The sequence below is a fragment of the Electrona antarctica genome (assembly GCF_951216825.1).
Source record: "Electrona antarctica genome assembly, chromosome: 22".
In the NCBI taxonomy this organism is placed as follows: domain Eukaryota; kingdom Metazoa; phylum Chordata; class Actinopteri; order Myctophiformes; family Myctophidae; genus Electrona; species Electrona antarctica.
This window is the reverse complement of record NC_136805.1, coordinates 31,405,988-31,428,124: the sequence shown is the minus strand read 5'-3', so window position 1 is coordinate 31,428,124 and position 22,137 is coordinate 31,405,988. Positions and strand designations below refer to the sequence as shown.

At 43.3% G+C, this 22,137-nt stretch overlaps 2 protein-coding genes across 3 annotated transcripts; both read right to left on the bottom strand.

Moving 5' to 3' along the window:
- Window positions 1–674: 674 nt before the first annotated feature.
- Window positions 675–1,673, bottom strand: LOC306915088 (E3 ubiquitin-protein ligase TRIM35-like; the record flags this gene model as incomplete). The annotated part of the gene is made up of 1 exon (XM_079492333.1): window positions 675–1,673. The coding sequence occupies one exon, from the start codon at window positions 1,671–1,673 to the stop codon at window positions 675–677; it is 999 nt and encodes a 332-aa protein (XP_079348459.1).
- Window positions 1,674–5,845: 4,172 nt separating this feature from the next.
- On the bottom strand, window positions 5,846–11,932 carry LOC306915326 (leucine-rich repeat-containing protein 18-like). Of its 2 annotated transcripts, none has more exons than XM_079492628.1 (3): window positions 11,807–11,932; window positions 8,570–8,837; window positions 5,846–6,517 (listed from the first exon to the last, which is right to left on the bottom strand). In XM_079492628.1, exons 2-3 carry the CDS (start codon window positions 8,831–8,833, stop codon window positions 5,999–6,001), a joined length of 783 nt encoding a protein of 260 aa, XP_079348754.1. In that variant the 5' UTR covers window positions 8,834–8,837; window positions 11,807–11,932; the 3' UTR covers window positions 5,846–5,998. The 2 variants fall into 2 exon arrangements, with proteins under 2 accessions (XP_079348754.1, XP_079348753.1); XM_079492627.1 differs by lacking the exon at window positions 11,807–11,932 and adding an exon at window positions 9,167–9,196.
- Between the last annotated feature and the right edge of the window lie 10,205 nt (window positions 11,933–22,137).

Here is a 22,137-nt window from a genome sequence, read left to right as displayed (position 1 = left end):
GTTCATGATGTGGCTGTATTGGTTCATGACTGATAGTTTTTTTGCTGTTTGGCTATAGACGTTTGTTGGTTATTATTACACACTTTGAGTTCCACTGTAATTTCTGTGCTCTCTCTCTCTCTCTCTCTCTCGCTCTCTCTCTCTCCCTCCTCCCTCCCTCCTCCCCCTCCCCCCCCCTCTCTCTCTCTTTCCCCAACAGTGAATATCGACTGCTTTGCATTTGATTGGCCTTGTTTCTGTTGTCCCCCTGATTGATTTGCAACCTTTGGCCTGCCATTTATTTCAACAGACAGATGTGTTATGTATGGAGTCCCTTAGTATGGAGGAGACCCCAGCACTGCAACATCAACTTGACATTCCAACTGAACCAGTAAGGCCTGATGGAAATGCAGCTTAGTTGAGAGGAGTGAAGTTTAGTTGAATAGAGTTCAACAGGCTACAAGCTTTGTGTGACGGATGCTGTGAAGTAAAAAACAAAAACATTACAATTAACACAACAATTAAACAAGGCTGTGACGTGAAAATAAAAACATAACTAGTCTAAATCACCTAATTCCAACCAACTATAATGAGTAAAATATTAAATTATGTAAATGCAATGCAGTTGTTCAACTTGGGTTGGCTTCCACAGTGTCAACGAGGCAGTCAACGAGTTCAGAAGCAGCTGTCTGGGTTTACCTCGGTAACATCGTCAGAGGAACGGTATCATCACCATTGTACAAGAATGGAAAGAGTACGTCGGTGGACGTGTGCGGGAAGGTGTGCAGGTGCGTGTCGGCATCGGGATCGGAGATGGACAGTTTTTTTCTTTTCCAGTCCAGCTGGAATCTGATCCTCCGGGGCTTGTGTTTCACGGAGAGAAGCGTGGCCGACCCGGTGGAGGAGCCCGGCGGTCTAGAGGCTACTCTGTATTCACCGTCGTCTAAACCTATTCTCCAGTACTGGCCGCCTACGTCTCCCTTCCTCTGGAAAGACTCTGCCAACACGCCTACCGACCAACATCTGTTATCGCCGACCTCGACATCCCAGCTGTGAGTCCCCGAGCTAAAGCCCTCGGAACCCAGGACGTAGCCGTACTGGTCAAACCTCTCGGGGTTGTCGGGAAGCGCCAGCTGTTCGTCGTCGTCACGTCTCAAGCCGGTCAGATCGTCAGACAGGACGTATTCTGCACAGGCAGTGTTGGGGTCCAGGATGACGGGAGTGTAGGAGACGATGTCCTTCATCTTCTCCCAGACTCTGAAGGTCAGGTTTCCCAGGTGTTTGACCTCGTCGATTAGTGCTCCCGAGACCGGCTGTGGGTCCTGCAGCGTGAGCTGGACTCTTTCCTTGTAGTTCTGCGGGGATGAGATGTCTTCAGCTCTCAGCTCCTGCTCTATGTCTCTGATTGTGTTTGAAATTGTTGATATTTCTCTGCTCAGACCTTCAATCTTCTCCTTCATCATCTGACTCTTCTGATCCTCTTCCGCCCTCAGTGCAGTGATCCTAGCCTCCTCTTCCTCTTGTAGAAACTGATGAAGGTTCTCAAACAGTTCCTTAATCTTCCTCTCTGTGTTCTGAGTCTGGACCTTAATGTGTTCTGTTGCTTGGTCACAGCTTGTTTTAACTTCATTAAATAATTGTAATTTCTCCTGTAATATTGTCAGTGATTCCTTTACTTTCTCCTTCGGATCCATGTTCTGATGTTTTTTCCCGGTCAGTGATTCCTTTACTTTCTCCTTCGGATCCATGTTCTGCTGTTTTTTCCGGTTTGAACGTCTCACACGAGATCTTAAGAGGAGGTCCATAAGATGCTGTATTGTCTTGAAAACGGAGCATTCCTTTATGTCCTTACGTGTCCACCATTCCTGCAGACAGGCTTAGCGGAAGCCATCTACAACCAGTCAAGTCGTTTTAACAATCCCTCCTGTAAAATGCCACCAGAAGTTTACTTTGAATCCTAGTTCTTGTTAAATTCCCACTCCGCTGACAGAGTGGGGAGCCGGTTCAGGTTGTGTCAGTATTGAGTTCTGTAGCCGACGTGGAATGATATTTCTGTGATGTGTTCTTGTTTCACTTTCTCTAGAAATAGATACATTTAGATCATGGTGATGTCACACGTCATTGAGTGGTCCCATACTGATGATATCATATTGATGATGTCAGTGTGTGACTCCATACTTGGTCGAGAGGACAGACACAAACACAGATATCAGGTTTATTTGTCCTTCACTCACATATAAGACATAATGGTGGTCAACTGTTGGTGACCACTACATTAACGGACATAGATAGATAGAAAAACGATTGTGTCAAGTGTTTTTGTTTTTCTCAACTTTGGAATATATACCCATCTACAAAGCAAATATATTCACTTACTTTAAATTAAATAAGTTCTTACAACCAAGGAATACGTTTTATTATAATCAAATCACAATTTTACTTAAAGGTATATTCGGTGATTTCACTTAATTCAAATATCACCTTTTTTTGTTTTCTTTTGATAATCATCCCTACTATAGAGTGCTGACCATATAAGGAGTTCCTCCCTGTCCCAAGTTAACCTCTGCCCCCTTTCTGAAACCAGCTCCTCGCCACTCGCTCTACACACTTGCCCTCGATATGCGCGTTCACGCGAGGCTGCGCCATATTAAGTGTCGTCCGAAACCAAGCAGCCTTGAGTGGAAGTGGCTTATAAAGCCCTCAAGAGCGAGTCTGTGCCGATCTAGACTCGATTGCCTTGTGCAGCCCTGCTCTGTGTCCGCATGGAAACCGCGACCTACAAATGTAAGAACCACCACAAATAAATTATAAATAAACTCCTCCTAAACAATCGTCATCTGATGCAGAATAGACAATGCTCCAACTGATGTTCACAAGGGCTCTTTATTTACCCCACCGTGAAAAAACTATAAATGAAAGTTATGAAACCACACAACAACTTTTAACACAATGATTTATAAACACCATGGATGTATATGACATGTCATTTTTGACAGTCACGCTGTATTTCCTTTTTCCATATTAATGAAATCCACATGTCACAAACATACACGATGCAATGCAATATAACTGTACAAACAAAATAACACGTAACACAATTGCGTGATGGTAACCATGGCAACGAATGGTGTCTGTTTCCTGTTTCTGCACAAGGAGGGCGAGTGTATTTCCAAACAGTTTTGTATACCCAGCACCCTAATCAAGGGAACTTGTTTCAGCTGGAGGGGCACTTTCTGACGAGGGAACCTCCTGAGAGCACTTCAAGTCAAGGGACTGGTTTCAGAAAGGGCCCTGGGGTCAAAAAACCTTAGGTTTTGTTTTTGGCTAGAGGGCCCAGCCTTCATCCAATCAGGATGAGAGGGGCCTTCCTCCAATCATGATTGAGCGGGGGCGGGCCTTGGTGCACGAGCTGTTGGCCTGTTGCACGTCCCTCTACTGTAGAGCGTGTGCTCTTCCGGGTAGTACCTGTCGATCGTTGATATGATTGGTTGGCTCCTATTATAATACCGGTACGTTATTATAATACGTCTAAAGTCTAAATAAGTCTAAATCGTACTTAGATAGCATGTTATAGAGTAGACAGACAGGTAGAACTAGACCACATGTCATCCTATAGTGTGTATGTGTATCGTCTCAATGTACACATTATTGATTTTTTTCTTGGTGTTGTACTGTTTAGATTGAGGATAGGTTCTTTGTTCACCTAGATCACTATTTCTATGCATATGGCGTATTACCAATGTGTGTTCCTTAATCGCTTACTGTAAATCGCTCTGGATTAAGAGGATCCAAATGCCTAAATTGTACAGATTTGTTTTATTGACTTTCATGTTTCATGTATCTATTATACTGTAAGTATACTTACAGGAAGACCAACATAACATGTGTTTGTACTGTGCAGGAGAAGAGAGCTTGCGTACACTATATTGCATAATACAAAATGGACAGCAGATGGTGCAGTAAAACCCACTGGTTCAGGAGTTCAAGTTGACTTGAATTGAACTTTTAGTGTTTTTTCTGCTTTTAATTCCTAATAAAGTTGTTATTGTTCTTTCCCCTGGCCCCCACACATGTAAAGCGTCGTTGAGTTAGGCCTACTTAGAAAAAAAATAATGTTGCCAGTGAGTGTATTTTAAAATTGCTTGATGACTAATATTGTGCTTGTGTTCAAACCATCACTAAATTATTATTTTATTATTATTATTTTTATTATTACCACATTTCAGTATGGTACATTAGGTAGACCTTTAGTTTTATTCTTTATTTTTTTTAGATGGATAGAAGAACATTGAAGAGTGAGAGAAAATTACTAGGACTACTGGATGGCACCACACAGGTCATGACTCAGATTCAGCGATAAAATAAAAACTACAAGTTCATTAAAATAACATCGGTCATGTATTCATAAAACAAATATTCCATGCTGACTCTCCCAATATCTTGTGTGGTGATCCTCTCCTGGCTCACAACACGTGACAACGTGAGAAAAATAATCGTAAAAGAAAAAAATGGAATTAGCAGATCTACAAGTTCACAACTTATCACATCATGAGATGGAGAGTGTTGTGAGTGCGTAGCGTCTATTTTCACTATCTGGAAAAAAAGCCCATTAAAACTGGGAAAACAATGCCATTTTAGATTTTAGCGTTGGCTATTCAAAAATAGCAGATCTACATACAAGCTCACAGTGTGGAATCTTTTTGAACACTTAACCCGTCTTAACGGGTTAAGTGTTTCATTCATCATGCATTTCAGTTCCATACAGGTGTTACAGTAGGTGCATATCTCTGCTGTCGGGAGGAAACCCAACTCCAAAATGTTTCAGGAAATTAAAAATATACATTTTTCAGGAATTTAAGAAAACCGTATATTTTGAAAACAAAGCAATACTGCTTTCATCAAAGTTGGTGTTGTGACTTTCTATATTGTCAATGACTTCCATGAGAGGGGGAGAGGTGGTGGAGTTGAGGGTCCAATTGAGTTAAGTGGTTTTGTCCAAAGCACTTTTTACTACTTTCCATTTGTTCAATATTTTCAAAACAACACACAGGGTGTTCAATAGCACTGATTTATGCAAAAGTTTAGTTAGGAGGTTTCCTCCTGACAGCAACGATTATATTTGGTCCGACACACAATAGTTCGACACCCTGCATGCCTACCCTAAACCCTAATAGTACAGGAAATCTATGGAAAATACAGGATCAACCTCTAACTAATTGCAAAAAAAACGAACTCAGCTGATTTTGCATCTTCAATATATCCTGAATAACAGAAAAAAAAGTTGCCTGGAATTGTCTGAGGGGAAAGGGTTGAAAATAGCCTCTACAGTGTGGCCACCATTGACATCCTATTATAAGGTAAAATTTTCTAAATGTCCTTATGCTTTAAGTAGCATGTGACATATCAAACTAGGGGGTTTTCATGATGCTGAATCCATTCCAAGCATTAGTTTTGCATAAAAACACTCATTGGGCTAAATCTGGCCATAGCAACTTGCCCAAAAGTGCTGACCTCATTACATTTTGGCAAGTTGCTATGGCCAAATTTTGCCCAATGAGTGTTTTTATGCAAAACTAATGCTTGGAATGGCTTCAGCATCATGACAACAACCTAGTTTGATATGTCACATGCTACTTAAAGCATAAGGAAATTTAGAAAATATTGCCTTATAATAGGATGTCAATGGTGGCCATACTGTACAGGCCATTTTCAACACTTTCCCCTCAGACAATTCCAGGCAACTTTCTTTCTGTTATTCAGGATATATTGAAGATGCAAAATCAGTTGAGTTTGTTTTTTTGCAATTAGTTAGAGGTCAAATTACATTATTACTGGACTATAACCTATAACCGCACGCGAAAGCCACGGGTGAGTCTTAACCGGCCACATATGTGTCTTAACCGGCCACATGTATGTCATGTACCGTATGTCGGACTAATGGTATGGTGGAGGCACCAAATGTCTCTTTTGAGTCTCAAATGAAAAAAAAATAAATAAAAAGGGAATGCATCCTTAATTTTTATCTCCACATCTCTTGGTCCAGCTGGGCCACCGAGTTGGGCGACACCAGCCCAGCAAATGTCACCCTGGACCTGGACGACACCGGCTCGCCGTTCCCCCTGCTCTCCAGCCTCTGCCTCTCCGTCTGCACCTTCTGCAGGCATTCCTCGCAGAGGCAGCTGTCCTTCACCAGGTAGAGGCTCTCCACCCTGCGGATGGCGTCCGCGTCGCGGGGCCCGCGCTCCGCCACCGTGATCGGGTTGTTGTCCAGGTTCAGGCGCTCCAGGCGCGGCAGGTTCCGCAGGTGGTCCGGGTAGCGCGTCAGATGGTTGTCGAAGAGGCCGACGTGCCGCAGCTCCTTCAGGGCGGCGAAGGAGGACGGGACCAGCTGGATGCGGTTGAGGCCCAGGTTGAGCTGGCGGAGCTTGCGCAGGAGGCCCAGCTCGCTGGGGAGAGAGCCGCTGGTCAGCCAGTTGTTGCACAGGTTCAGAGACACCAGGCTCTGGAGACGGCCGATGGACTCTGGGATGTGCTCCAGCTGAGGAAAGGAGAGACATACATGCAAAGATTGGGCGTTAAAATCATAAATGATATATTATAATCTAGAGACCGGTCAGCCCCACCCCCACTGCTCATTTCAATGGAAGTTGCTCTGTGGCTTTTGAAGGACCCGGAAGAACGCTCTACTTCTGCATTATTTTCGATCTCTTGCAATCACATCCCCTCCCCATATGTATGTCAGAAGCCGTTGAGGGCTGATTTTAAGCAGTTCCAGCTCTGCTTTGACCAGTTCAACATTGGTCAGGTACTCTGGAGGCTTGGTGTTAATCCATGTCTCTGCGGGAATTTATTCCTTCTTCTGTCAGACTGAATTAAACACATGCATGTTTCTAACCCTACAGTGAATGTAGTCTAATATGCATTTGATAATACCACAGTTTAAAGGAATCCCTGGCTATTAAGCCTCATGCCTTAATACATACTTTCCTTCTATAACTGATTAAAACTACAGTAAATAACCTAATTTATTTGAGAAATAGTTAATCTTTTCTCAAGGTGGACAACACCTGTCGCAAGTTGATGACGCCATTTATCCATGTGTGATCCAGCCCTAGGGGGAATGTATGGAATGCATGTGCTAACTAAAAAATAACTAAATACTTCTTGGTTAATGTGAGTATCAAATCAATATTTTAAATATGTTTTTATTTTATTTTTTGAAAAAGGCCGATCATGCACACCCCATTGCGACGGGCGTTGTCACCCTTGCGTAAAAGATGAAATAAATACAATATGTCCTTCACCAGGTAGATTTTATCCCCAGCCCTCTTCAATTTATATATGGACGGCCTGTCAATGCAGCTGGAGGGGTGCAGAACAGGTTGTATGATTGGTGATAGCCTGATTAATCATTTTATGTACGCAGATGACCTTGCTATAATTTCTCCTAGTAGCAGTGGGTTCCAACAGCTACTCAATGTATGTACAAATTATGGTATTGACTTTGATATTCTTTATAATGCTAAGAAGAGCATGGTACTGATATGTAGAACTAAAGAAGATCTGGAACTTAAGTTTCCTGCCTTTCATCTGTCTGGTCAAATTATGGGCGTGTCCAAGATTACAAAATATCTTGGGCATATCATAACAGATACCTTAGAGGATGATGAGGACATGTTTAGACAGAGGAGAATGCTATATGTACAAGCCAACATGTTGGTCCGTAAATTTCACCATTGTACTACGGATGTTAAGGTAAACCTCTTTAGAGCTTATTGCACCCCTCTCTACACAGCTCCACTGTGGGTGAAGTATAAGAAGGAGAGTCTACGCAAGCTGCAAGTAGCCTATAATGACTGTCTTCGAATCCTGTTAAAAAAACCCAGGAGCACTAGAGCCAGTGGGCTTTTCTGTTCATTGGGTCTCACTACATTCATGGCTCTGTTGAGGAACCTGACATTCAAATTCATGAGCAGGCTGGATCGCTCACTGAATGGACTCATTGGTCAGATGACAGACCCAGGCCGTAGTTCTGTAAGGTACACTTCTACCATCAGAGGACACTGGCATGAGTGCCTCACCTAGAGTAGTAACCTGTGGGGCGGGGTAAATGTACTGTATTTTTTATTTATTTTTATTCTCTATTTGTGATGTACTGTCTTACCTTGTGGGCCACGAGCCTGTAATAAAGTTTATATAATATTTAAAGGGATTTTAATTTTAGTTATTGAAGGCACTTACTGTATAGGTATTAAGTCATATAATAGCCAATGATCCTTTTAACAATTTACATACAAATAAATAAAAAAAATGATGAGCTTGTAGATTTGCAAATTTGACTTATTTTGAGCGGTGACAACCGCTCCAACATGTGAACTTTGTGTGTTTGGGTGTCTATATTATTATTTGCTATTTGGGTCTATTTGTACACTGTCAGACTTTGTCCGTTTACGGACATATTGATGAGCCCTGATAATGACATGCCAAAAATAGGGATCAGTCGATTCTTTTATTAATTCCATCATTGATTATCGACTATTATCCTATCAACTGTTGTTCTACCCACAACCCCCCTCCTAAAACAACTCACATGGTTGCTGTGCAGATCCAGGGAGCGGAGGTTGGCGAACCTGTCTATGAAATCTGGGAGCTTCTGGAGCACGTTCCTGCTCAGGTCCAGCTCCTCCACATCACACAGCTTCACGATGCACTTTGGCACGGTGGAGAGGCCCTGGTTACTGAGGTCCAGACACCTGGAGCCGTCCGCCAGAGACTTCAGGCAGCTTTTGGCCATCTTCAGGGTCATCTTCTTCCCTTTAGACTCCACTGTTTTCTTCTTCTTCCCTTTGGCCATGTTGCTGTCAGGGGTTGGAAGTGGAACAACAGCATTTCACAAAAGGGTTTTATTAAGTGTTGCAAACTTTGCTGAAATATTGGCTGAGCGTGTATGGTCTTACTTCGGTGCTGCCCTTTTGCTACATTTGTCCAGTTAGAAATGATGAAATTAAGGGTTCAATAACTACTAGCCTACAGTATATATTTTGTTGACTGGGGTCCTCTGGGGACCCCCCTCCCTCTATACCACCATACTTGTGTGGTTAAGTGCCTTGGGCTTGATAGTGAAGAAAGAGCAGACAGAGCATACATTTATTTTACACTATTGGTCCGTTGGATATAAGCGTCTAACCTGTAGGCCGGTCAGTGGGTCCTCGAGGACACACACACAACACTGCTGGTGTTCATTATGTGTCTAATCGGTGACTTATTAAGAACTGGGACACCAGCTGAGCACAATCAATTATTTGGGAGAATAGAGGAGCAAGAGTTGGAGTGGTCACGGTCCCAAGAGCTGGGATCAACAGCTCTAAAGCTTGGGGCCTAATGCCTGTCAGTTCTTTGTCATGGTCTTTGGTTACTGGTTAGTGAGATCGGTAACAGGACCGCTCGCCCCTTTTCCAACTCGCCCCAGCTTTTTTTCGCCGACCTGACGCCGACAGCTCGGTGCGGCGGTTCTTGTATTCTTTATTTTGTTTTACTGAGAATAAGGTTAGAAATAAGTTTAGGGTTAGGCATAGTTTTACTGGGGTTAAGTTTAAGAATAGGGTTAGGTTTAGGCATCGTTTTACTGAGGTTGAGGTTAGGAATAAGGTTAGGTTTAACCGTTTAAGCATCATTTACTTGGATTACTTTAGGAATACCAGGCCGCGCTGTTCCGCCGGCTGTACGCCCAGGGCGAGCAGTCTCGTATTCGTAAGATCTGGTTAGAACTTGTTCCACCATGGTTTAAGTGATATCCACTGTGACAAAGGAACTATGTGTGACATCATTAAACACTAGGACATCCAGGAGATAAGGGCTATCTTAGCCCTAGCTAGAATACTAAACATTCTGGACCATTCTCACATATCCCAGGAATGGATGGACCAAAGGAGAAGTTCCCAGCTCCATTTATTTTTGAGGGGCGCTAGCCCCTCCTATACACAGGTTTAATGTTTGTCTTTAGTTCAATGTTTGTTTTGTAAACGCATTGACAATGAAGGGAATGTCGTTTAATGTTTGTGTTTGCACCGTTTGTTTTACATCACCATTATATCACCTAATTAACATGATTTAGACTTTAATATATTAGCGCCCCTCACTTCTCATGGGTGTGATTTTTATTTTATTTTGTATATATTTTTGAGGGTCTGTTTTTCAACGTTAAGTTAAATAACTCAAAAACTACAAATCATTTCAAAGTAAAAAGTTCCAGCATTTGTCTCCACAGTAAGCTGAATTATAAAATGTATGAATGGAGTTTCTAGGACGGTGAAAGTGATTCTTTTTGACGTGCCATAGAGCTGCCATTGAGCCTCATTATACATTTCTCAAATTTGAAAGCAGGCAAACATGTCCACCGTAAGATGAACCTAAATAGGTTTGAATGGGGTTTCTAGGTGTAAGTATAGGACTAGCAGCATGCCAAAGTTTGTGCTATTGCCATTGAGAATGCATTGGGCGTTTAAGTTAAATACGGGGGGGACATATTTTGACAGCAGAAACTCCCTGTCATAATTTCTCCCCCCTCCCTATTCCAAAGCCCCCCCAGGTACATTATATATTTAAACTATTTTCTGCAATGGTATACTTATTTTTTCAGTGGGTAGATCTTGTTGAGCTGGTCATTTTGAAAGTAGATCTCACGTCATAAATGTGTGTGCACCCCTGATGTAGGACTAGTAGCATGCCAAAGTTTGTGCTATTGCCATTGAGAATGCATTGGGCGTTTAAGTTAAATAACTCAGAAACTACAAATCATTTCAAAGTAAAAAGTTCCAGCATTTGTCTCCACAGTAAGCTGAATTATAAAATGTGTTTCTAGGTGAAAGTGATTTTTTGACATGCCATAGAGCTGCCATTGAGCCCCATTATACATTTCTCAAATTTGAAAGCACTATATTTCTAAAACTATGAAACATTTCAAAGATTCCCTTTCAGGCAAACATGTCCACTGTAAGATGAACCTAAATAGGTTTGAATGGGGTTTCTAGGTGTAAGTATGTAGGACTAGCAGCATGCCAAAGCCATAGACAATAAAGAGAAATCTAATGTTTGTTTTGAGGACTTAAACAAACATTAGCACCCGTTGCTTAAACAAAGATGATAAGAGCGCCCCTCACTTCACACGGGTGTGATCTTTTAAATAATATTAATATGCATGTCTTTCACCGATTCCCCCCCCCCCCCTATGATAGGGCCTCCCCATGATATCTATTTTTAGTTTTTTTGTGAAAGGTCATGATGAAATATTAAAGAAAAGTACCTCAAGTTGCCATGTATTGCTGTACTTAAATATATTTTGATGAGAAATATGTTTGTTTTTATGGTGTGACAAAAATATGTCTAGGGTTAAACATGTTATTTACCTTTATAGAATGCATGGATTTATTCCAGAAACGACTTACTTACTTGCAGTAACTTGGGTATAACTTAAGTAAACAGATTTGGCACAATAATACTGTGTAATCGACTAAATGATTATGTTCTTAATAGGGTTGCGATCAAGTATATTCATATTGTATAAGGTTGTCAAGTCATAATAAACCAGCGCACCCAAAATATATTTCTCACATAGGCCTACAGTACATTCGCTGTTTAAAGTTCTAGTGACATAATTTTAACACGTGAATAACATTCCTAAGCATGATAACAGCAAAATAAATAGTTGTCTACAGCCTACAATCTTAAATAATAAAGCCAGCCCTCGATGTTAATTTATCCATTTGTAAGTCAGTTACATTAACACAGAGGTTTTCACTGTGTAGACATGCAAGTCACGCTCACTTACCTTTGGATGCAGTAGGCCTAGAAAGAAAAGCAGTTTTGAGGACAAAATTCTAGGTACAAATACAATACATTCAATCAGCCACTGACGGGTGGACTCTCTCTCTCTCTCTCTCTCGCGCTCTCTCTCTCTCTCTCGCTCTCTCTCTCTCTCTCTCTCTCTCTCTCTCTCTCTCTCTCTCTCTCTCTCTCTCTCTCTCTCTATGAATTATACATGAAGAGACGAAACAGAAGTGAAGAGCAGTGTAAATAAAACCCAGGAAGGCGGATTATCCCTGTTCCGAATGGAAATGTTAGAGCTTGTTAAGTCAGCCAGTCAGTCAGCACACGCACGCACGCACACACATAACACACAAGGGATTGTTGACGTTTGGTCTCTAGGCAACGTGATATTTGGTCTTTAAGCTCTGTCACAGAGGGAAGAAGCTACGTAAAGTGAGTCACTGTGTTCAGTGTAGTAGTGTACTGTAACACAATAGGCTTAGAAATCACTTAAAGATTAAGAAATCTAGTGGGCTATTGTGGTGTTGTGTATTGTGTTTGTACACCACAGTGGTTCCCAAACTTCTCAGCTCAAGGGGTGCTAATGCATCTTGGCTTACATTAGAAGTCAGTCAATTCGGCTTTTTTGGAGGGGCGCCTTACTGCATTGCTGCAAATAATACTAGTATGTTTGAACATACTAGGGCTGTCCTCGACTGGAATTGTTAGTCGTCTAATAGTCATAGGAATATGTTAATACATAGTTTTCTGCATACAAAGTTAACCTTCCTGAAGTTGAGAATCGAACATCCCAAATGCAATTTCACAACGGCTGCTATTGAAAGTTTTGGAAATGCATGGGTTATGTTTTTTACACGAGATGTGCATGGGAGGGGGAGCATAAAAAACTAGCAAAGCGGTTGTCAACTAAGACCAAACTGACCGACTAATTGATTTAACTATGAGGGGACAGCCCGAGAATATGTTTGCACAAAGCTATTACCATCTGGAGCAGGAGTCATCAGTGTGTCCACACAGGGACACGTGTGTCCGTGGCAAAGACTTGGTCTTGTCCGTGGCACATATCTGATTTTCTGTTTTACACAACATTATAATTTTATTTTGAACATAGACCCAATTACTGAATGTCAAGTCTTCTGAATATGTATGACACTTATTTACACTATGGCATATTTGGAGTTCACTACTACTAGGGGTCTCAAATGGTTTATTTCCAAGGACCCCCTTAACTCTGAGAGTCTACCTGTTGGTCATGATTCAATTTATCCCATGACCAAGCAGACAATCTCTATTAATTAGCTCAATGGTAAAAAATAAACAATCTGCACTTACACTCAAATCCATAATGAGGGTGATAACTAATTACTGATCGTTATAATGACTTGATTAAACACACAGACGAGACCATGACTGAGGTGATGGACAGTTATGTGACATGAATATCATTAAGGCCAATTTGTGCATTTAGCGAATGTTGACGTGTCCTACGAAAGCAATGTCAAAACGACACAGAATGTGTTGTGGATGACCTCCGTCCACAGTGTTGAATGTACCTCTCTGAATAAGAAAATCACACCCGTGTGAACTGAGTGGTGTAAGGTCTTATATAGACTGATCAGCTGTGGTCTGACGTAATGTCTGACGTAATGAAATCACACCCGTGTGAACTGGGTGACCATAGCAACCATGCTCATTTTTTGGTACGAACAGACAGACAGACAGACACGTAAACTAACAAAGCCAGTTGTAGGAGTGGTTTACACCACTCAAAAAGAAAGAATGCAATGAAAATGAAAATTAAGGCCTGGGCCCTAACTGGGCTGGCCCTTAATTTTCGGGCCTGTTGAGAACTCTAGTTTTCGTCTAGAATTTGAATGGAGTCAAAAAGAGAGATCGAAGAGACGGGTGCAGGGGAAGGATCAACATAAGGGTGCTGAACATCTCTATAATGTTCAAAGTGGAAAGGATTTCAAGCTATGGAAACTACAGGCTGTGCTGAAATAGAAGCCCTTATTGTTCTTGCATCAATGAAAATAAGTTTGAAATTGTGTTTTGAAATGACCAACTTTTGAGATAAAGACAGACCTCTTTATAATGAGCATTATTGAGGATCAATGTCTTGAACATAAGGTTGAAAATGGGTGAACTGCCCCTGTACCGGTGTCAATTGGGCACTGGCCTTCTCGGGGATGACACAAGTTGGGATTGTTTGTTCAAGATACATGACCTACAGATGCACACATTCAGTAATTTTGCACATTTATAGTTGGATATCATAATATATCGGGAGAAAAATAAGTACTCTTACATGTGTGGGAGCCAGAGGAGAGGACATAGAAAAGGACACATTTATTAGGAAAAGAAACAAAAGATAAGAATTAAAAGCACTACAAGTAACAAGTTGAAGTAACAAGTTGAAGTCATGTGAACTCAGAAAGGCTATAGTTTAAATAGATGGGTTCAGGGAGGTTTTGAGGAATGGGAAATCAGGTGTACAGTAAAGACGTCCAACAAAACTTAACAAAAGAAGGTTATGGGTTTGGTGGAAGTTGAATCATGTGGATCCAAGGTTCTACCAATGTCGGCAGCGCAGATTTATCTCTGTTTTGGCGCTCCTTCAGCTGCCTTTGCTTTTTAATTGTGTTGCTTGCGGCGGTAGTTAATCTTATTTCACTTCTTTCACCCCCCTAAACCCCCCACCTATAGCCCGTCAGTGAATCCGGGCCTGTTTCCATGGTGTTGCTCCATTGTAGCCTTACAGGCTGAGATTTTGATGTCAGTTGGTTCGATCCTAAACACTGGGTTCGGGACCCATTTGTGGGTCGCGGACACATTTGTATTTGTCCCTTTATTTTGGGTTTCCTAATTTTCTTTTAATATATTAATATTATTATTTCAAAACATTTTCAAAAAACATCCCAAAAAGAAAACAATTTCATGAATTTAAAAACAAGATGCAATGACCTTTTTCAGTAACTTCATGAAGAAATAAAAGAAGAATACATTTCAGTTCACAGTGGTGAGCTTATAGATATGCTATTTTCACTTATACTGCAAAGCAGGTTGGTAAGCCTTGCATGGCTTCCTCTGCCATCGATGTGTGAGTGTAATGGACAACTTGAAGTGCTTTGGATAAAGGTGCTATATGCACCATTTAAATAACTTTATTCTTTTCATACACTAATGCCATTATGTGACATTGTCACACAAGACAAATAGCAGATCTACAAGCTTGTGGTCTACCAGATCTACAAGCTTGTGTGAGTTTGTAGATCTATTTTTGCCATCTTCAGTTGAATGGAACTTTTTGCTGGCTCCGCCTCTGGTTGCCCCTCGTCATATCATGCCGGAACCATGGCGAGAATACGGAAGTGGTGGTGTGAATTCAGTGTAAGTAGTACAGCAGTGTTACACCGCATTGTTAACTTGTAGAGTCACCGTCCTGTCTATGCACCATTGCACCAGGGACGGCTCCAGAGGGAGAAAGGGGGGGCCTTAGCCCCCTCTGGTGGAGGCTAAGCCCCCTCCAAGCAAGCCTAATTGACTGACTTCTATGTAAACCAAGATTCATTAGCCCCCCCTCTAAATAGCCAGCCCCATAGCACTCCGAGTCCCAGTCACACATTTCTGGAGCCATCTCTGCTATATGCACTTTCTCATAGGCAGCTGCATGAAAGCGACTTCTGTTCAATATCCATGTGAGCAGGGCTGTCACATCCAATGCTTGCCTTCCAGTTGGCTGATAATGGCTTTGAGGCACCAGCTGTGTGTCTCCATGACGTGGTGATCTATGTGCACTGTCTAAGGAAGTTCAGTCTCCTGGCTGTCACTGTGGTTTGAAACCATCGGTGGTGTGGATATCCACACTACTCTTGACTGGTGCGTGGGTGGTTGTATTTGTATTTGTATGGGGCGACTGTGGCTCAAGAGGTAGAGCAGGTCGTCCAATGATCCATGGGTCGGCGGTTCGAATCCCGGCTCCTCCTGGCTACATGTCGAAGTGTCCTTGGGCAAGACACTGAACCCCAAATTGCTCCCGATGTGCTGGTTGGTACCTTGCATGGCTTCCGCCGCAATCGGTGTATGAATGTGTGTGTGAATGGGTGAATGTAATGCGCTATATAAATGCACCATTTACCATTTAAATGTTTTGCTCAATGTGAGTGTCATTAGTCTGACGGCACTTTGGTACTTAACCTATAACCGCACGCGGACCAACATAGTCAGAGTTATGGGCAGCGATGTATAAGCAGAGTCCTCCTCCTATGTGATAATTGGATATGTGCTTGTCTGTTATGACACCATTTCTAGAAGTCTTATTTCACTGTGTGTAGACTATTTCCCATCTTTTCTCTTTCTGGACCATGTCAGCATACCTTAGAAATTAAGATTGCATGTTGTTGGACACGGACAGTATCCACTGGACTTTTTCTCCTTCAGCTTGTGATATTAATTGACAGTAGTATACTTATTTTGTGCAGTTGTGATGCTCTATTGTCTCAGATTCTCTCTTCTCGCATGGCCCGTCTCATGTAAACTGAGATGTCTTTGGGCAGTTTATTCCCTTTTTTAGGGGGTAATATTTAAAGTTGATTCTACAGACATGATTCACTGGAAGTCACCTTTAACGTTTATGGCAAAGTCAATCCAGGCCTGGTTTTATTTTTGTTTCGTTGTTTTCATATTCTGAAGCTGGGGTTGGTGGTGACACATCTTCCCAGTTTACAACATGAACTTCCCTATGAATAATCCGATGTAGATTGCCGATACAACGATGAGGCATGAGGCCAGCGAGAACGTGCTGGCTTCTCGGTCGAGACGGGTGATGGAGCATGATTTCTCCTCAGCCGGTGTGGGGTTTAAGGTCACATGGCCCGAGAGGGCCACACCTGTCATTCTGAGACCATCATCCTTCAGTTGCCGATTCTCCTCCGCCAGGTTGCTAATCTCAGCCTGCAGCCTCTTGCACTCCTGCAGCAGTTTCCTCATCTCCGTGTCATTCAAGGATGCACTGGGGGGTTTGGCCAGTTTCTTCACTTCTGTGTCATCCAGTGAGGCACTTACGGGTTTGGCCAATTTCTTCACCTCTGTGCCATCCAGTGAGGCACTGGCAGGTTTGGCCAGTTTCCTCACCTCTGTGTCATCCAGGGAGGCACTTATGGGTTTGGCCAATTTCTTCACCTCTGTGTCATCCAGTGAGGCACTGACGAGTTTGGCCAATTTCTTCACCTCTGTGCCATCCAGTGAGGTACTTACGGGTTTGGCCAGTTTCCTCACCTCTGTGTCATCCAGGGAGGCACTTAATACGGGATTGGCCAATTTCTTCACCTCTGTGTCATCCAGTGAGGCACTGACGGTTTTGGCCAGTTTCTTCACCTCTGTGTCATCCAGGGAGGCACTGACGGTTTTGGCCAGTTTCTTCACCTCTGTGTCATCCAGGGAATCACTATAAGGTTTGGCTGGCGCCATGGCCGCAGAGGGCGTGTCACCGGTAGTGCAGTTCCTCACTGCTTGTTTGGTCGTATCCACGACGTGACTCTCGCGCATCACTCCGTAACTTTCGGAAGGCAGCTCAAAGACACAGCTCAGCTTGGTCTCCGTGAGATCACAAGGGATGTCACGGTTCATCACGGGAACTGCTTTGGTCACGTCATTCTCCTGCTTCACTGTGTCGTTTTCAGAAGGCAGCTCAAAGACACATCTCAGCTTGGTCTCCATGACATTGTCGGGGTTTGCATTTTTCCAAAGCGATGAATCTGTGTCGGAAACTTCTGGCGGGACAACAATGCTCTTCACCATGAACTTATCTTTATTGCTTTTCAAGTTTATGCTGTCTAGCGGCTGTATCGTTATAGAGAGTTTGACGTCTGCTGCGGCCTCAAGGATCCCGCTGTTCGGTCGCACGCAGTACTGACGCGGGGCCGTCGTCTGGACTTTGAAACATACTCTACGTTCAGAGGGATTCTTCAGTATAAGATCGGTGGTGACTATGTTTGTAAAGGGACCTTTAAATCTGATGATGGAGGGGGGCTCTGTAATTAGGATCTGTTCCAACTTGGACATTGTAAGCTGTTGGAGGGGGGGTTTGCCCGTGATAGCAATATGAATGCGTCGCACGTAGGCAGAGAAGGCTAGTGGGAATGCTGAGTGTGTTACTGTCACTATTGACTGAGTTAAATACTGTCACGTTGAGCTATTGTAAATATTATAAGCATAGTGATGTAGCATGACATCACCAGCCATGCCCAAATATGGTGCCTTGGCTTGGAGCGGGTTGCCATGGTCATTAACGCCCTGAACGCCCGGGGGTATTTAGGACCATTAAATCAGAGCGCCCAGCGATTTGCAGCAACGGAGCACATTTCAAGGTGCACCAGGCGCCATCTTGGATGTAGCTGAAGTAGCTAGATGTAGCCAAAACACCCCCGAGGCAATCGACAACAACGGGAGGTATGATTAATTCTAACGCGATTTAAAACATAATCTTTGGTTAGAATTGGACGGATTGATTTAGATCAAGAGTTATTCACGTTTTAAGATTTTCTGTCTCATCCACTAAAATGGAGGGGGACCACTTTGGATGACGTCCCAACCGGAAATGACATCGAATGTTGCCCAAAAGGCGCTCCCAGCCTGTGGAGCGATGAGCTCGGTTATGATATCAATAAAGTTCCGTCCTGTGATTAATCTCTATATCCTGAGATTAGCACGTTAGAAGCGCAACACCATCAGTAAGGAGGATTGGAGGAACAATAAATAAAACTATAGGCATATGTATAAAAAAAAATGCAACATACAATATTCTTCACTGTCCTGTTAAGTTACTACAGTCGGCCTACATGTTGTTGTTGTTTTTTTCCCAACATTATTATTACTAGGCGTCAAGCCCTTATTGTTTCCGCCATTTTAGCAGTTTTGGCAGTTCTGAGCTATAGTTCTTCATGACATCCGGCAATATGGTAGAGGGCCGTGAGAATCCTCAGGAACTGAAGCTCACACTCATCATTCGTCAAAGGACCTTTAGATCTCCTGATGAGTAAATTGTTATGATTTGCTGGATCCACTTTTCAGCCTTTTTTTGGCCACGTCAAAGAAATCACATTTCCATGTGTGAATGGAGTCTGACTCTGGTTACACACAAATCTGGTTGCCCGGCTTTGTGTGTCTGTGTGTACCACATTTTTTGTGATGATTTGATTGTCTGAGCACGGAATGTGACGATAAGAGCGCCCGTCACTTCACACAGGTGAGTCCAGCTTTGAGTGTTTGTGTAAACACAAACATTGAAGACGAAGGTGAGGACGCAAATTGTGATTGGCCGGAATGAGATGATGTATGATGACGTATGATGATAAGAGCGCTACTCACTTCACACGCGTGTTTTTGAGTGGTGTAAACCACTCCAACAACTGGCTTTGTACCCGTGTACCCGTGTTCGTACCAAAAAAATGAGCATGGTTACTATGGTCACTGACATTACGTCAGACCACAGCTGATCAGGCTATATAAGACCTTGCACCACTCAGTTCACACAGGTGTGATTTTTATTTATTACTTATTTATTACCCCATGTTTGTTTGTTTTGGGGTCATCTCAGAAATTGTACATGTTGATATTTTTATTTATCACTTGTCATCAGTGTTTAAACAACTCATTGTGTGATTGTATATAGATATTTTCTCTTTGGGCTTGATCCAGCTCTTATAGTTGCTTGCAGCTATATTTATTATTATTACTAGACCAGTGCTCGTTGGTCAGGAACAACGCACTTTTTGAATGGTTAAGAAACCCATAGGGTCTTAGAGTAAAGGATGGAGGTTGTAAAGATTAACGAACGTAAAAGGGATGAGCATTGAGGTGCAAATGAGGAAGACCACACCGAGGTATGAGTGCAAGGTACTGTTATGATATTAGCCCATGCACAGTACATCTTAGTCTATGTACTTGAACTTGAGATACAGTGTACTTGATATGTATTGTGTACTGCCTGTACTGTAGCATACTTTATAGATAGGCTACGAGAGACATCTCGGTGGCAGCAAGGTCAGCCTTGCTGCAGTAGGCACGTTCTTCTGTCTCATATCTATTGTCACGTCATTATGATCCAGCACTATATATGTTTCCTGTTTGTGTAATAAACTTTGTGAACCTTAGCGTGATACTGTCTCGTGTCCGTTAATTTGTTCTCCCGGGCCCGCCGCCGCCGCAGTCGCCGTACCAAAGGAATACTTCAACTGGATTGTCACACACCACCCAGCCTGCACACACTACCTGTCTGTCAGAACCAGACGAGGGTCCAGTACTTAGAGATTACAACAGGTACTGTTTTTACACTTTTTACAACATGCATACACAGAGCCGAAACAAAATAGGCCACAGGAAGGGGAAATGGCTGTTGCCCAAAAAACAGCAGCTATAGGGGAACACAGACAGTCTAACTAACAGAAAACAAAAGCCTGCCTGCCAGTGCCTAACTATATCCAACATTCATAAATACAAAAGTGGCAACCACCACTTAACTCTGCCTATGTGTTGGCTCCTGTCTTACCTTACCTAATATAAAGGTTGCCCTGGGTGTTATCAAAGAGACACAAAAGCTGGTGTGGTTTTAGGGTCGCATGGGCATTGGATTGGTGAAGGTAGAGTTAGGGAGGCAGAGACTGGTAACTGGAAACACACTTGGTGGGGAGAAACCAGGTAATGGTTTCTCCCCAATCAATAATCAATGGTGATTGATCACAGCCCGAGATGATTGATTACCTCAGGTCTGCAGAGAATGAGACAAGGAGGGAGAAACAGAGAGACTCACTGGGAGGACAAAAACCCAGACACAACAAAAATAAAACAATGTGGAATGTAACAGGAATCCATGCATGAACTAGAAAAAGTGCCCTTCTGGGCACAGGTCTCCACCAGGAGGATAGGACTGTGTGAGATGTTTGGCAAAATGTTTAGGAGTAATATAAACATGTTTGTTTGTTTTTTGCAAACAGCCTTAGGCTGAGCTCACACCTTTCATGCAATTCTCTGTGCTCGTTGGGTGTTGTGTCATGGCCGCCCAGCGGCCCAATGCATTTCCAATGGAGGTCACATGGTTTGACCCAACATTGTGTTGTGTGAGGGGGAGGGGCGCAGTCGTCCGCCCCTCCCCCTCACACAACACAATGTTGGGTCAAACCATGTGACCTCCATTGGAAATGCATTGGGCCGCTGGGCGGCCATGACACAACACCCAACGAGCACAGAGAATTGCATTAACCGTGTGAGTGCACCCTTAGGCTGAGCTCACACCTTTAATGCAATTCTCGTGCTCGTTGGATCAATGTTGTGTTGTGTCATGGCCGCCCAATGTATTTCCAATGGAGGTCACATGGTTTGACACAACATAGGGGGAGGGGTCTGTTGTATGGCTTTCAGCTGCGCCCCTCCCCCTCACACAACACAATGTTGTGTCAAACCATGTGACCTCCATTGGAAATACATTGGGCGGCCATGACACTACACAACATGCATCCAACGAGCACCAGAATTGCATGAAAGGTGTGAGCTCAGCCTAAGGCTGAGCTCAGACCTTTACTGCGCTTGTTGGATGAATGTTGTGTTGTGTCATGGCCGCCCCAATGCATTTCCAATGGAGGTCACATGGTTTGACACAACATTGTGTTGTGTGAGGGGGAGGGGGGCAGTCGAAACACAGCTGAAAGCCATACAACAGACCATGTGACCTCCATTGGAAATGCATTGGGGCGGCCATGACACTCACAACAGCAATGCAGTGCAGCGACCGTGTGAGTGAGGCCTTAGGGTGCACTCACACGGTTCATGCAATTCTCTGTGCTCGTTGGGTGTTGTGTCATGGCTGCCCAGCGGCCCAATGCATTTCCAATGGAGGTCACATGGTTTGACCCAACATTGTGTTGTGTGAGGGGGAGGGGCGCACGACTGCGCCCCTCCCCCTCACACAACACAATGTTGGGTCAAACCATGTGACCTCCATTGGCAATGCATTGGGCGGCCATGACACAACACAACATGCATCCAACGAGCATCCAACGAGCACAGAATTGCATGAAAGGTGTGAGCTCAGCCTTAGGCTGAGCTCACACCTTTCATGCAATTCTCTGTGCTCGTTGGGTGTTGTGTCATGGCCGCCCAGCGGCCCAATGCATTTCCAATGGAGGTCACATGGTTTGACCCAACATTGTGTTGTGTGAGGGGGAGGGGCGCAGTCGTCCGCCCCTCCCCCTCACACAACACAATGTTGGGTCAAACCATGTGATCTCCATTGGAAATGCATTGGGCCGCTGGGCGGCCATGACACAACACCCAACG

Bases quoted from the DNA above. Each gene is read 5' to 3' on its own strand.
- LOC306915326 (XM_079492628.1), bottom strand. From the start codon at position 8,833: ATGGCCAAAGGGAAGAAGAAGAAAACAGTGGAGTCTAAAGGGAAGAAG. The intron at 6,518-8,569 runs GTGAGTTGTTTT...TCCTTTCCTCAG, and splicing joins TGGATCTGCACAGCAACCAT to CTGGAGCACATCCCAGAGTC.